Consider the following 15,968-nt stretch of genomic DNA (forward strand, 5'->3'; position numbering starts at 1 on the left):
TAAAACAATGCACAGGAACATTACTGAATTGATCTGAACAAAAAGCTTAAATTGCTGGTCTGAATGCATTAAATGCTATAGTCACTTTCATATCTTTGCAAAGGAAATGTTTATTTGTAACACTGAATTTAGGAAAGATTTTTTTTAAATTATGGAATTTATATTTGTACACAGAAAGTATTAGAATCCAAAACTAAATATATCATTTTTTAGGATTTTGTTTTTCAAATGAAACAAAATCAAATATCACTGTTATGCTATGGTTTTAGCAATAACATTGTTTTTAAAGTTGTTCCATCTGGTTAAATTTGAAATGAATATGCAAATTTATCTTAAAAGAAAAAAGAAAGCATTTTAGTATATGTTCTATGACAGCCACAGTAGCCAACCAATATATGATATTAAAAAAGAAGGGTGAAAATATGACCGTTCTCTGGCATTTTGTGCTCATGGAGTAAACCCAAAGTTTAGTAATTCCATCCAGACGCCACCAACAGTCATGAACCAGGAATTCAGATTGATAACCTGTTATTCACACTTCTTTTTTGTTTTCTTTTTCTATTTGTTTAAAGACAGTCTAGTCCAAAATAAACTTTCATGATTCAGATAGAGAATGTCATTTTAAACAATTTTCCAATTTACTTTTATCACCAATTTTGCTTTGTTCTCTTGGTATTCTAAGTTTAAAGCTAAACCTTGGAGGTTCATATGCTCATTTCTAAGCCCTTGAAGGCCGCCTCTTCCCTCAGGGCATTTGCCAGTTTTTCGCCACTAGAGGGTGTTGGTTCATATTTGTCATATAGATACCACTGGGCTCACGCACTTGGAGTTCAGGTGAGCCAGCTCTGATTGGGTAAAATGGATGTCTGTCAAAAGAACTGAAATAAGGGGGCATTTGCAGAGGCTTAGATACAAGGTAATCACAGAGGTAAAAAGTGTATTTATATAACTGTGTTGTTTGTGCAAAACTAAGGATAGGGTAATAAAGGGATTATCTTTTTAAACAATAGAAATTCTGGTGTAGACTGTCCCTTTAATTTCAGATGATTTAAAGCTATATAAAATATCATTACAAATATGTGTTGTGAAAAGCAGATCTTTTTCTTTTTGTGTGAAGGTTTGTCAAGTCAGTGCTCAGCAACCTCTACAGGGAGAACTCATACTCCGGTACCAGCAGCTTCAATCTCGACTGGCAACTCTCAAGATTGAAAATGAGGAGGTAAGTGTGTTGTTCAGCTGTATGATGCACTGAAATGATCCACAAAGTCTTTTTAAATCAACGTCTTTATTATTTCTGAGTCCTGACACTGAGCTGCTTTCTGTCTACTGAGCAGAGCTTAACACTTCCTGGGGTATTAACTCACTTCCTGTTATCTGACCTTTATGCATCTGCATTACAGGCTCAGCTCGGCACAGTAAGGGTATTTAAAGGGACATGAAACCCAAAAAAATAATTAATGATTTAGGTAGAAAATACAATTTTAAACAACTTTCCAGTTTACTTCTATTATCAAATTTGCTTAATTTTCTTGGTATCATCTGTTGAAGTAGCAGCAATGCACTACTGGTTTCTAACTAAACATGGGTAAGCCAATGACAATTGGTGTATGTATGTGTATGTATATATATATATATATATATACTGTATATATATATATATATATATATATATATATATATATATATATATATATATATATATATGTAGCCACCATTCAGCAGCTAGAACCTAGGTTCTTTGCTGCTCCTGAGCTTACCTAGATAAACTGTTTAGCAAAGGATAACAAGAGAAGGAAGCAAATTAAATAATAGAAGTAAATTGGAAAGTTGTTTAAAATTGTATGCTCTGTCTAAATCCCAAATGTCTAATTATTACTTCACTGTCCCTTTAATAATTTGCTGTAATTTGTTTGCACATGTAGATTCTATAGAAAGCATAATAATGTCACCTATGTTATTTCTGCAACAGAGAAAGGTTAGGGAGTATGGTTCGGTGTTTATTGATGAAGATAGTGTTAAACATAAATCTTTGACTGCTAAAGATGACTGAAATGGATTGTGATGCAAAGTTTTACAACCTTTCTGGCAGCCAACAAGCCAGGAAAAAAAGGTCTTATTGTTACTTCGGCATTATCATGTCCGTAAAATACAATTTCTGGCAAGTCATTGATGTTCAGATATCAAACAAGATAAGTTTTTCATTACAATAACTCAGGAATTGTCTCTATAGGGCACCAGAGGCTTATCTATTGTATGTGTTATGTTTTAGGGAACATGTAACATATTGTCTTTATAGTATAATGGCACATTTGCTTTTTTCCCTAACCAGTATAAGATGTTAAATTAGTACTTTATTGAGTAAAATTTCATAATAGGATTTTATTTCCATATTATCTGGAAAGATACATCAGAGTGGAATTAAGTTATTTGGAATTAATCTATATCTTTCAGACTCCATTCACTAATCGATTTCACGTAATCACAGGAGAGCATACATTTTTGTGTAGAGATAGATCTTGTTTTAAAAATGGCTACATCAATATATATATATATTTATTTATTTTTTAACTAAAAATAAAAATGTAATTCCCATAAATTGGTTAATGAAAGGGACTGCATACTCAAAAGGGTTCTAACATCCATGTGAACCAGCAGCATTTAAACACATTGATATTTTTTTGCTTGAAAATATTAAGTAAAAGCTGTTTAAATTAACTAACTGTTTAAGTAACTAAAACAGAAGGCTAATTGTCTGACAGGTACTTTCTGCTCATGCTTATTGGCTAACAGGTACTTTCTGCTAATGTTCATTGGCTGACAGATACAAATGCTCATTGTAGCTATCACCCATATAGTAGTATTAGGAAGTTCACAATATTGACATGTTTATGCTTCAATTTATTTCAGGCATAGAAATTCAATATTTCTTTTTTAAGACAGGATGAGTCCATGAATCATCTTAATTACTAATGGGATATTCACCTCCTGGTCAGCAGGAGGAGGCAAAGAGCACCACAGCAGACCTGTTAAATAGCTCCTCCCTTCCCTCCCACTCCAGTCATTCTCTTTGCCTACGTTAGTGATAGGAAGAGGTAAAGTGAGGTGTTAGTATAGATTCTTCAATCAAGAGTTTATTATTTTTAAAGTAATACAAGATTGTGCTTCTTTGTTCTAGGGTGTAGCCGTAGTCCATATCAGTCTCTACAGTAGAGCTTTTGGTGGCTTTAAAGCAATGGGAACTTGTGGGACATAATTCTCACTACGCCTCCCATAAATTGTATGCTGCCCTGTCTCTGAAAGTCTGAGGGGATATACTCAGTCCTTTCTTTTCTACACAGGCCCATGTAAGGGAGAGGGCCTCGCAAGACGGGTGTACTGCCCTGCTGTCGGGCAGCAATTTAAGGTAAGTGCTGACTTTCTAATATTCTGGGGAAGGATTTCTCTCAGACTAAGTGGGCACTTTATTTGCTAAGTAGAGAATAAGAGGGGGCTGTTTAAGATTAAACTCCTTTATTCTCTGGGACAACTTATCTCTCCTACTGGAGAGAACGTGACAGCATTGCAGGCACTGGGGCTCAGGAAACTTTAATTTGGTGACGGTTCTCTTAGCTAATCTGAAGAGATTCAGTGTCAGGTGTTTGTTTGTGTAGACCGCTGTCAAATAGCAGGCGGTAGACCCAATCTGTCTTCAGGTTAATTATCTCCCAGTGGCGTTTTCTGTACTATAACAATGGCGACCGGGAGATTATTTGGTGTACCGCCCACGATGGGCGGAGTTTGTGTGGCGCCAATTTGGCCCGCGCACTTCCTATTCAAGAGTCACTGATTAATAAAGCTGAGACAGTGATGTAGGGGTAGAACCGGATAGCGCTTCAGCTAGACACCGGTTAATTACAATTAAGACAATAACGTCCAGTGCTAGACTCGCAGTCTTTAACGTCTACGCAGAGGTCGGACAGCGTTCAGCTGACTTCTGGACTTGTTTCCAAAACACTGGTTATTTTCAAATAAGACAGTATCGTCAAGTGCTGGACTTTCAGTCTTTAATGTCTACACAGAGGTCGCACAGCTTTTCAGCTGAGTTCCGGACCTTTTTTTGGGCTAAATTTATGTTACGTTTAAAAAAAAAAAAAAAAAAATGCATTTGGTAGCAGGGCTCCTCAGCAAGGTTCTTCAAGCACAGGCTGAGGGGTAAATGTAATCTGCAGTAGTTGTCATACTATGATAGATTCTTTCAGCACTCAAAATAAAAAGTTACACTTTACGATTTAAAGAGACAGTAACGTTTTTTATGTATAAAAGATTTAACCTGTTTTCTTTGTCTAAATCATCTTTTGTGACTCTGAATGGACCTAGAGGCCCTGCTAGGGGTCTCTTGGTTTTCTGCTTTGATGCAAATGTGTCATAAAGGTAGATTTTTATGAAACTTCTCCTTCTAAGCCAGAGTATTTAGGAGTTTATTGACAATGGTAATGGTTGTCACAAATTTTTCCTATTATGTCCCACAACTTTACAGCCCACACGCAGTGTCCTGCGCCTCCTCTTTCACTCCACCTGGAGTTTAATAACTTTTCATGCATTGTCTGTTTTTTTCCATACTGCAGGGAAAAATACAAGAGAACATTTATTCAATCAATGAATCCAAAAGGGTTTGGAGAAAATGTGACAAAATGTGACTAATTCAGTAGTATCTATGCCAAATGTTTTTTTCCTGTAACTTGAAAAAGGAGGATACTTCGGTAGTACCTCAGGGGGAATTCTCGGTCTCGGATGGGGTAATTCTCTTATCCGATCCTGAGATTGCTTCCTTTAGTTTTAGCTTGGATACCTTCATTTGTGTCTTGGAGGTTTTAGCTACCCTGGACGGCTACGACACTGCCGGCGTAGTCTATGTTAGAGAGTCCAGTAAAGCTATATTAATATGGTGACGTACGCTTCATGGTGGATGTAAGTTCTGTACCAGATAGGGTTATACAGATATTTGTTCAAGAATAGGAGAAACCGGGTTCCCCTGTTTTTATCCTCAAAACCCTATATTTAAAGGGATGGTCTCTATAGCAGACTCTATCAAGGAACGGAGTTGCAGAACGGAGATACTATTCCCATGAAGGATAGTAGTTTCTTTTAGACCCTATGCAGGAGAAGTACCCTTTGGTCAGATAAATTCGAGGGTTTACATTGTCAACCTGCGGTTGGTATGCTGTCACCAGTGCGGCGGTGTACTGGTTTGTTTTGGACATTCTCCCCTTTCGAAGGGATAGTATGAAGTACAGAGTTTACTTAAACTGGGAGCTATAATTTAGGCTTTGATAGCTAAGTAATAGCCTGATAGTTAGCCAAGCTGCCTAGCAAGCAGAAGGTTTGCAGTTGGAATCCAGCGGCTGCTATTTGCATATTAAGTGTGCCTGCAAGCTGACGACATGGTTAAAATTTTGGTCTGAGGCTGTTTCATCCACAGGAAGAGAGAAATAAGCGAAGGGACGTCAGAGATATTTTTAGGTCCTTTTGAGATTTCTAGGGAAATTCTTTCCCTCCTTTTCCCTTGCAGGAACAGTCTTAGTCTTCATGGAAGACCCAATCTGTCTTTGAATAGGAGAAAGCAGTCCAAGAAGCTTGCTGTCCAATTGAAGACAGCATAAGGGCCTGCACCCGATCAGTAAGGGGTCAGGTTTTACTACTTCTATCAGGCTTGGGTTGGTGTTTTTCATGATATGTACATTGTGGCCCAGGGCCTCACTAGGACAGGTGTCTGTTTTTTAAGTTGACAGAAAATAGAGAGGCGATTTGTTGCTTGCGAAGCCTCTCTGACCTGAGAGTGATAATTCCTGATACAATTCAGGAATGAGACCTGGGCTGCTACTTCTATCTGTGCATGGTTCCAAGAAAGAGGGAACCTTCAGACCTATTTTAGAACCCACTCAGGGTTCTTAACCTGACGTATTTAAGATAGACACTATCGTTCCGTTTTTCATTTGGGCCAAGGGGAGGACCACAGGAGATTTGAAGGATGCATACCTGCACCTTCCCTTCCACTATGTTTATTTGTAGATTTCTAGGGTTTGCCTTTCTAGACAAACATTCCAACCTGCCTTAAAACATGCAGGATATCACTATATTTTTCCTGTGGTCTCCCGGATGGGTGAATTTGTTAGAGAGTTCCTTAGTTCCTCCTACAAGGATAGTTTTTCCTTGGAGAGATATATTAGTCTCCTCATCAATGAAGCTGATAGTAGTCAGGAATTGAGGATTCAACTCTTACCTAACACTTCAGTTCCAGCAGTGGGTTCAGTACATGGAGGTACTTGGGCTGATGGTAGTGGCAATGGACATCATCCCGTTTGCTCGGTTCCACCTCAGTCAATGGAACGGAGATTATGCAGACTTGTCTCCTTGAATATCTCTTGATCAGGAGACAAGGGATTCTTTTCTATGGTGGTTGTCTCTGGATCATCTTTCCCAGGGATCATGTTATCGCAGACCAGCTTGGATAATTGTGACAACAGTCTCTAGCCTTCTGGGATGGGGAGCAGTAGGGGGCTCCCTACAAGCTCAGGGAATTTATACTCAGCCAGAGTCTATTCTTCCTATAAGCATTCCAGAGCTGAGAGCTATCTACAATGCTCTTCTGGCCTGGTCTTAGTTAGCCACTGTATGGTTTATCAGGTTCTATTCAGACAACATAACCTCAGTGGTTTTCATCAATCATCAGAGAGGAACGAGGAGTTCCTTGGTGATGTCTGAGGTAGCCAAGATATTTAAGTGGGCGGAGCCTATTTTTTTTGCTGTCTATTGGCGATCCACATCCCAGGGGTGGAAAACTGGGAGGCGGATTTCCTGAGTAGGCAGACCTTTCGTCCAGGGGAGTGGGAACTCCATCCGGAAGTGTTCTCCAGCCTGAGTCTCAAGTGGGGTCAGCCGGAATTAGATCTCATGACGTCGCGGCAGAATGCCAAGCTCCCGAAAGACGGATATAGATCCAGGGACCCCCAGGCAGAGCTGATAGATGCTCTTGCGGCCCCTTGGACCTTCAATCTAGCATACCTGTTTCCTCCGTTTGCTCTTCTTCCTTAAGTAATTGCTCGAATTAAACAGGAGAGGGCCTTAGTGATCCTCATAGCACCGGTCTGGCCTCGCAGGATTGGGTATGCAGATCTGGTGGAGATTGAGGAAGGGCCTTCTGATTCAGAGACCCTTTCTTCTCCAAAATCTAGTTTCTCTAAAGCTGACTGCTTGGAGATTGAAAGCTTAATTTTATCCAAGCGGGATTTTTTCTGATTCTGTTTTAGAGACCATGATTCAGGCTCGTAAGCCTGTTACTAAAAAGATTTACCATAGATTTGGCGTAAATATCTCTATTGGTGTGAATCCAATGGCTACTCATGGAGTAGTGTTAGGATTTTTGGAATTTTGGCTTTTCTCCAAAAGAGTTTGGAGAAAGGTTTATCGACGAGTTCTCTAAAGGGAAAAATCTCGGCCTTATCTATTTTTTTACACAAATGTCTGGCGGATGTTCCAGATGTATAATCGTTCTGTCAGGCTTTGGTCAGGATCAGGCCTGTGTTCAAACCAGTTACACCTCCATGGAGTCTTACTTTAGTTCTCAAAGTTCTTCAAGGGGCTCCGTTTGAGCCTATGCATTCCTTAGATATTAAGTTGTTATCTTGGAAAATGTTATTTCTGGTTGCTATTTCTTCTGCTCGGAGAGTGTCAGAGCTCTCAGCATTGCAGTATGAGCCTCCTTATCTTATTTTTTATTCAGATAAGGTAGTTTTACATACTAAATTAGGATTTCTTCCTAAGGTTGTTTCTGATCGGAACATTAATAAGGAGATTGTTGTTCCTTCCTTGTTTCCTAATCCTTCTTCTCAGAGTGACAAACTTCTGCACTATTTGGACGTAGTCCGTGCTTTAAGGTTTTACCTACTGGCGACTAAGGACTTTCGTCAGTCTTCTTCTTTGTTTGTGGTTTTCTCAGACAAAACGTAAGAGACAGAAGGCTACGGCTACTTCTCTTTCTTTTTGGCTGAAGAGTATCATACGTTATGCATATGAGACTGCTGGACAGCAGCCTCCTGAGAAAGTTATGGCTCATTCCACTAGGGCTGTTGCTTCCTCATGGGCGTTCAAAAATGAAGCTTTCTGTGGAACAGATTTGCAAGGTTGCAACTTGATCCTCTCTTCACACTTTTTCAAAGTTTTACAAATTTGACACTTTTGCAGCGGCTGAGGCCGCTTTTGGGAGTAAGGTTCTTCAAGCAGTAGTGCCTTCCGTTTAGGTTTCCTGTCTTGTCCCTCCCGTATCATCTGTGTACTCTAGCTTTGGTATTGGATCTTATTAGTAATTAAGATCATCCGTGGACTCATCGTGTCTTAAAAAAGAAAAGAAAATGTATGCTTACCTGATAAATTTATTTCTTTTTTGACACAATGAGTCCACGGCCCGCCCTGTTCTTGTAAACAGGTTGTGGGTTATGTAAACTTCAGACACCTCTGCACCTTGGTTTTTCCTTTCTATTCCTAACTTCGGTCAAATGACTGGAGTGGGAGGGAAGGGAGGAGCTATTTAACAGCTCTGCTGTGGTGCTCTTTGCCTCCTCCTGCTGACCAGGAGGTGAATATCCCATTAGTAATTAAGATGATCCGTGGACTCATCGTGTCAAAAAAGAAATGTATCAGGTAAGCATAAATTTTCTTTTTTTAATGATGTAATTCCATATTTATTATATATTTTTTTAGTTTAATGTCCCTTTAATGAATGGAAAATAACAATTCAATATACATTTATATGTTGTTTATTTTGTGTGGTTTTGCTGTATAATGTCTCTGAAACTAAAATATCCTAAAAGGTTATACTGTAGATAGGGGCGCACAAAATTGGTATACAAAATTACTATATATATATATATATATATATATATATATATATATATATATATATATATATATATATACACACAGTATATATATATATATATAGAATAAATATAAAAAGAAAGTGTAAAAGAATATAAAAAAAGCATGTAAAATGTGAAAAAAGAGTCCATATACAGAAAGTTCAATATAGTTGTACGGCAGCTCCTCTTGTAACCACAGTGCACTGGTTCATCTTTAGGAGGAATAAAAACAAGATTAGGGAAACCCCATAGTGTAATCGTATAAATCAAATGAAATTCACGGGAAAGCATACACATGTAGTTACAATTGTATATGCACCTAGAGTTCAAGTAGGTGCAAAATGGGCCAGCTGACCTTTAACAGCAGTCAGCACGCTGTGTCATCGGCCTCCCTGCTAACGTGGCTATTGATCCGGTGTTCTGTCTAGAACTCTAATTCCTCAAAAACTCCAATCTGACGTCACTTCCGGTGACTCTTCTATTTTAATATCTGTTTTGCCTCTGGGGGGGGAATGAGTTTCACAAGGGGGGCAAAGCTCGCCTTGACCCCCCCCCCCCAGGCGGAGGCAAAATATATAGTGAAGATAAGCGATAACAGTGCCCATCTGATTGATTGGAAATTACGTCAGATTGGAGATTACGATGTATTGGAGTTCTCAATAGAACACCGGAGTTTGGGAGTTGTGCTACGTGCAACAGGAGCACTTATATGGAAACTGTCTGCTGGAACCTGAAATGAGGAGAACGCACAGACGCTTGTGCATACGGTGAGCCCCACAGCACCCCATCAGAGCAGCGTTCACTGGCTACTTCCGAGCGGACACTTTGGAGATCGATAGCCACGTTCCCAGGGAGACCAATGACACAGCCTGCTGACTGCTGTTAAAGGTCAGCTGGTCTGTTTTGCACCTACTTAAACTCTAGGTGCATATACACTTGTGAGTACATTTTTATGCTTTCCAGTGAATTTCATTTGATTTGGATGGTTACACTATGAGGCACCCCTTGTCTTGTTTTTATTCATCTCTAAAACTTGTGTGTGTGCCACTCTCTCCATAGAGAGTGAAGTGCCTCCATCATGCTTAATTATAATAAAATTTGTCAGACCCTTCTGCATGCTACACAGTAATTGCTTAAATAAGAACACAAGTCCATATGCATTTGTCCCTAAGTGGCCAAAGCAAGGAAATCAAGAATATGAATGTGTAAGTAGTCTTTACCTGCAGTTCCTCTTGATTTCCAAAACCTTGTAAACAAAAAATGATAAAGGGAAAGTAAACACCTTGCGATCTTAATATAAAAGATTTAGTAGAAGTAAAACAACTTTGCAATACTTTCATTATTTATTTTGCCCCTTTTCGTGTAATTTAGCCACGAAAGTTGAGGACGTTCTAATTCCCTTCTCTAACTGAAAAAGCACACTCCAAACTTCTTAAAGCTAACTCCTAATATATCGTACCTAATTGACTTTAACAAATAACTACAAAACAATGCAGTTTGTACTAACATGATGACTGTGGCTAACTAGCCTTTTCTTCTCCAGAGCCAAACCTGGGTTGTAATCCTCCAAATAGGGCAAGTGGTGGGTGGAGATTGACTATTGCAGCAAGCAAGATGTTAATTTTAAAAAATGTTTAGATTTGGTTGCTATGTTATTCTATAGCAAGACAACCAAAATATCTCAAAGTAGTCTAGCTGCAGACTGGAGCTCCATTCTAGACAGGAAACATGTGACCTCCACTCAAAGCTTTTTTTTTTTTTAATCAACTTTAATGTAGCAAACAACCTATAGACAATCATTCTGAAAACAAAACATTTTGCAGCTTTCTCATTCTTAATGTTCATTCACAGACAGTGGTTTATGCTGACTGTCCAGTGACGTGCGGTGAGGTCAGAGGCTAGTGAGGCTATTAGTACATTTGCTTCATTCTCTTGTTATCCTTTGTTGAAGGATATGCAGCAATGCACAACTGGGAGCTAACTGAACACATTAAATGAGCCAATGACAAGAGGCATATATGTGCAACCACCACTCACCAGCTGCTCCCAGTAGTGCATTACTGATCTTTAGCCTACCTAGGTATGCTTTTCAAATGATACTAAAAGAAAAAAGCAAATTGGATAACATAAGTAAAATGTAAAAGTCTTTAATATTGTATGTTCTATCTGAAACATAAAAGAAAAATGTTGTGTTCCTTTAATGTTTTAAAACAAATTAACATCCTTTTAACTGCAGCTATTCTCCAGTAGTCAAACTCCAACTTGCCTTATTTGTAAAAGGAGAAACCAGATGCGCACACACTCTCATGCAGATACGCACACACTCTCATACAGTGGCACACACACTCATACAGATGCACACACACTCATACAGATGCACACACACCCACACTCATACAGATGCACACACACTCATACAAATGCACACACACTCATACAGATGCACACAGACACACTCATACAGATGCACACAGACACACTCATACAGATGCACACAGACACACTCATACAGATGCGCACACACTCTCATGCAGATGCGCACACACTCTCATGCAGATGCGCACACACTCTCATACAGATGCACACACACTCTCATACACACTCATACAGATGCACACACACTCATACAGATGCACACACACTCATACAGATGCACACACACTCATACAGATGCACACACACACTCATACAGATGCATACACACACTCTCATACAGTTGCACACACACTCATACAGATGCACACACTCTCATACAGATGCACACACACTCTCATACAGATGCACACACACTCTCATACAGATGCACACACACTCTCATACATACAGATGCACAAACACACTCATACAGATGCACACACACACACTCATACAGATGCACACACACTCATATAGATGTACACAGTCACACACTGTCATCCAGATGTACACACACTCTCATACATATAGATGCACACACACACTCATACATATAGATGCACACACACACTCATACAGATGTGCACACACACACTCATACAGATGCACACACACTCTCATATATACAGATGCACACACATTCTCATACATATAGATGCACACACACACTCATACAGATGCACACACATTCTCATACAGATGTACACACACTCTCATATATACAGATGCACACACACTCATACAGATGTACACACACTCATACAGATGTACACACACTCTCATATATACAGATGCACATACACTCATACAGATGCACACACACTCATACAGATGCACACACACTCTCATACAGATGTACACACATTCTCATACAGATGTACACACATTCTCATACAGATGTACACACACTCATATATACAGATGCACACACACACTCATACAGATGCACACACACACTCATACAGATGCACACACACACTCATACAGATGCACACACACACTCATACAGATGCGCACACACACACTCATACAGATGCGCACACACACACTCATACAGATGTACACACTCTCATACAGATGTACACACATTCTCATATATACAGATGCACACACACTCATACAGATGCACACACACTCTCATACAGATGCACACACACTCTCATACAGATGTACACACATTCTCATACAGATGTACACACACTCATATATACAGATGCACACACACACTCATACATATAGATGCACACACACACTCATACAGATGCACACACACACTCATACAGATGCACACACACACTCATACAGATGCACACACACTCTCATACATATAGATGCACACACACACTCATACAGATGCACACACACACTCATACAGATGCACACACACTCTCATACAGATGCACACACACTCTCATACAGATGCACACACACTCTCACTCTCATACAGATGCACACACACTCTCATACAGATGCACACACACTCTCATACAGATGCACACACACTCTCACTCTCATACAGATGCACACACACTCTCATACAGATGCACACACACTCTCATACAGATGCACACACACTCTCATACAGATGCACACAAACACTCATACAGATGCACACAAACACTCATACATACAGATGCACACACACTCTCATACAGATGTGCACACACACTCTCATACAGATACACAAAAACTCTCATACAGATGCGCACACACACTCTCATACAGATGCACACACACACTCTCATACAGATACAAAACACAGATACACTGATTCTCTCAACTCCCATACATCTCAATATGTCACTTTATATAAAAAAAACACAAGTACTGTGGGAAAACATACACATATAGCCAACCTCATATTTTTAGACAGAAGCATTGGAGTTGTCTTAAAGGATTACTATAATACAAGCAGCTGCTGACTCAGTAAAGAAAATATCTATTTTTAAATAGGAATCCCCAACCCCCTACCCTCAGAAACCCTTTTTCCATGTGACTTTCCTTCAGTAAACATGCTCTGCACAGCAGCCATATCTACCAGCAGGAAGACAGATACAACACAGCCCTGAGAAGGAATGGGGGAAATGAGAGCAGGGAGGAGGGGAGACTATAAAGAGCAGACCAGGTACTGTGGGAAGCTTCAGACCTCTATAGCCCTGACAACAATATATGAGTTACTGATACTCACTCACAGCTAACTCCAGCATTACCTCTTGTCTAAGCTGAGCTCCACCCATGTTTCCTGCAGCAGCACCAGTGTAAAAAGATTCCGTGCACTCACTGATGACTGCTGTGGGGGAGATCAGGTGATCTTTCAAAATATTACATTAAGATGATTATGTTCTCTTAGTCTAAACACCTGCTGTCTGCCACACTCTGCATCCATTAACCCCTGCAGTAGTACAAGGAGCCCAATTAGTATACAGCTACAGACAGCGTGTCAGTGACAGGATGATTTGTGAGTGATTTACTAAGTTGTTAGAAAAAAATGATTAGCTGACTATTGTAAGTAAATTACTCACAAATCATTCTGTCACTGACACGCTGTCTGTAGCTGTATACTAATTGGGCTCCTTGTACTACTGCAGGAGTTAATGGATGCAGAGTGTGGCAGACAGCAGTTTGCAGTTGCACCGGACCTGCCCTGAGTAGTGAGCACACACACAGCATGGCCAATATAAAAGTATACCTGATGGAACTCAACGTTGCAGTGTTGTTGGTGCCCTGCCAACACATTGTGTATCTCCAGCATGTATGAATTCTACACTAGTAGCCACACACCTCACTCTGGCCAGGCTGCCCCCCAGGGCATTTACTCTCGATCACTACTAGTACTTACAGTTACCGGTGTTTTCCAGGTCCAGGGTAGTCAGTGAGTCAATGGCACTGGGTCTGGCACTATTAGGCAGTCCTCCGCTCCGGCTCCTCCTGAGTCTGACTTCAGTCTCCTCCAGGCAGTGGGCAGGCACTGGCAGCAACTCCTCCGTGTCCGTGACTAGTCCAGGTCCACACTAGTCCACCAGACAGCCACACAACAACTGGGGCAGTAGGCACTAGGCAGCAGTGGTCGGCGGCACGCACGCACAAGACTCTCTCAGCAGCTCCCTCCACTACTGACACTGAGTCTTCCCGCCAGTAGATCTGTCAGCGCGCTCAATGTGACATGTCAAAATGGTCACATGGCCCACACCTGCCAATCAGCAGCCCAGCAGGCACGCCTCCCCGCAGTGCTGCTGAAGCTGTGATTGGCTGAAGTGACCAAGCTCATCATGGAGGCGGTTTTGAGAACCGCCTCCATTGGAGCTTGTATCAGGGCCCGAAGAGTCACCAGTGGGTGGCGCAGCTCCAGATCCATGTTGCGCAATTAATGGAGGGCAGCGGACCGGCTCACTGCCTCCTAATTGCGCAACAATGGAATATGGATAGTGAATTTTTGCACTGCGCATGCGCAAAGCGCAGTACCATAATGAGTATCGCCATGGGGGTGGGGGGGTACCCTTGGGGTGAGGGTGGGCATGGACAAAATATTAATGAAGTAAAAAACACTTTTTTTTTTTTTAATAAATATGAATTCAAATCTTTTTTCCCTCATTGGACAGGGTAGGCACTGCCTACCCTGCCTCCTATTACTGCACGTCACTGTGACTGTCATTTATAAGGTAACCACCGTGACTGTCGGTAACCCCTGTGAATGAACATTAAGAACAAGAAAGCTGCACAATGTACAAATCTGAAGTTGTCTTCTTATTCAGTCAGCTTCTTATTCTGCAACTGATTACAATTTGCAAAATAAAGATATCTAGCATTATTTTTATTTTAAATAAAATTATACACTTTCCAAAAGCCTAAACAAACACATTTTATAAAAAAAAAACTTATATTGCAATAATCAGATTGCAAACATGGCATCATTTTGATTTTTTCTAATAAGTAACTGATATTATAAAAGGGTTAAAATCCTTTGCGCCACTCGTGTGGAATATACAAGGCGTGAGCCTCTTCATGGGACAGACGTTATCAGCCTGGCCCAGCGCCCTTTATTGCAAACAAATTGGTGCCAACCTTGCCACTTCATATATTTTACCTTTTCTGAATAAGTAATTGGTTTTTAAAAGGGTTAAAATTATTTGGGTCACTCATTTCTGTGTAGATATATACAGGGCTTTAACCCCATTTATAGAATAGATGTATTTTCAGCCTGACCCAATGCTTTTTAAGGCAAACAATCTGGTGCCATCCTTGCCACTTCATACATTTTACCTTTTCTGAATAAGTAACTGGTATTTTAAAAGGGTTAAAATCCTTTGGGCCACTAATTTTTGTGTGGATACATACACGGCGTGAAGCCCTTCATAGGATAAACATGTATTTAGCCTCGCCCAATGATTTTTATAGCAAACAAACTTGTGCCAAAGTTGCCATCTCATATATTTTACCTTTTCTGAATAAGTAACTGGTCATTTGAAAAGGTTAAAATATTTTGGGTCACTCATTTATGTGTGGAATATACAAGGCATGAGCCCTTCATACGACAGACATGTTGTCAGCCTGGCCCAACGCTCTTTATGGCAAACAAATTGGTGACAACCTTGCCACTTCATATATTTTACCTTTTCTGAATAATTGGTATTTTGAAAGGGTTAAACTTCTGTGGGCCAC

General features: G+C 40.2%; 1 protein-coding gene across 6 annotated transcripts in view; it reads left to right on the plus strand.

Annotated features, from left to right (window-relative positions):
- Nucleotides 1-15,968, plus strand: part of SRGAP1 (SLIT-ROBO Rho GTPase activating protein 1) — a 437,132-nt gene that overhangs the window by 306,054 nt on the left and 115,110 nt on the right. For all 6 annotated transcript variants that reach the window (XM_053716831.1, XM_053716835.1, XM_053716834.1 and 3 more), the window contains one exon: nt 1,118-1,219. In XM_053716831.1, the coding sequence (XP_053572806.1) occupies nt 1,118-1,219 (102 nt within the window). The remainder of the gene's footprint in view (nt 1-1,117; nt 1,220-15,968) is intronic.

The sequence above is a fragment of the Bombina bombina genome, chromosome 6 (assembly GCF_027579735.1).
Source record: "Bombina bombina isolate aBomBom1 chromosome 6, aBomBom1.pri, whole genome shotgun sequence".
Taxonomy (NCBI): Eukaryota; Metazoa; Chordata; class Amphibia; order Anura; family Bombinatoridae; genus Bombina; species Bombina bombina.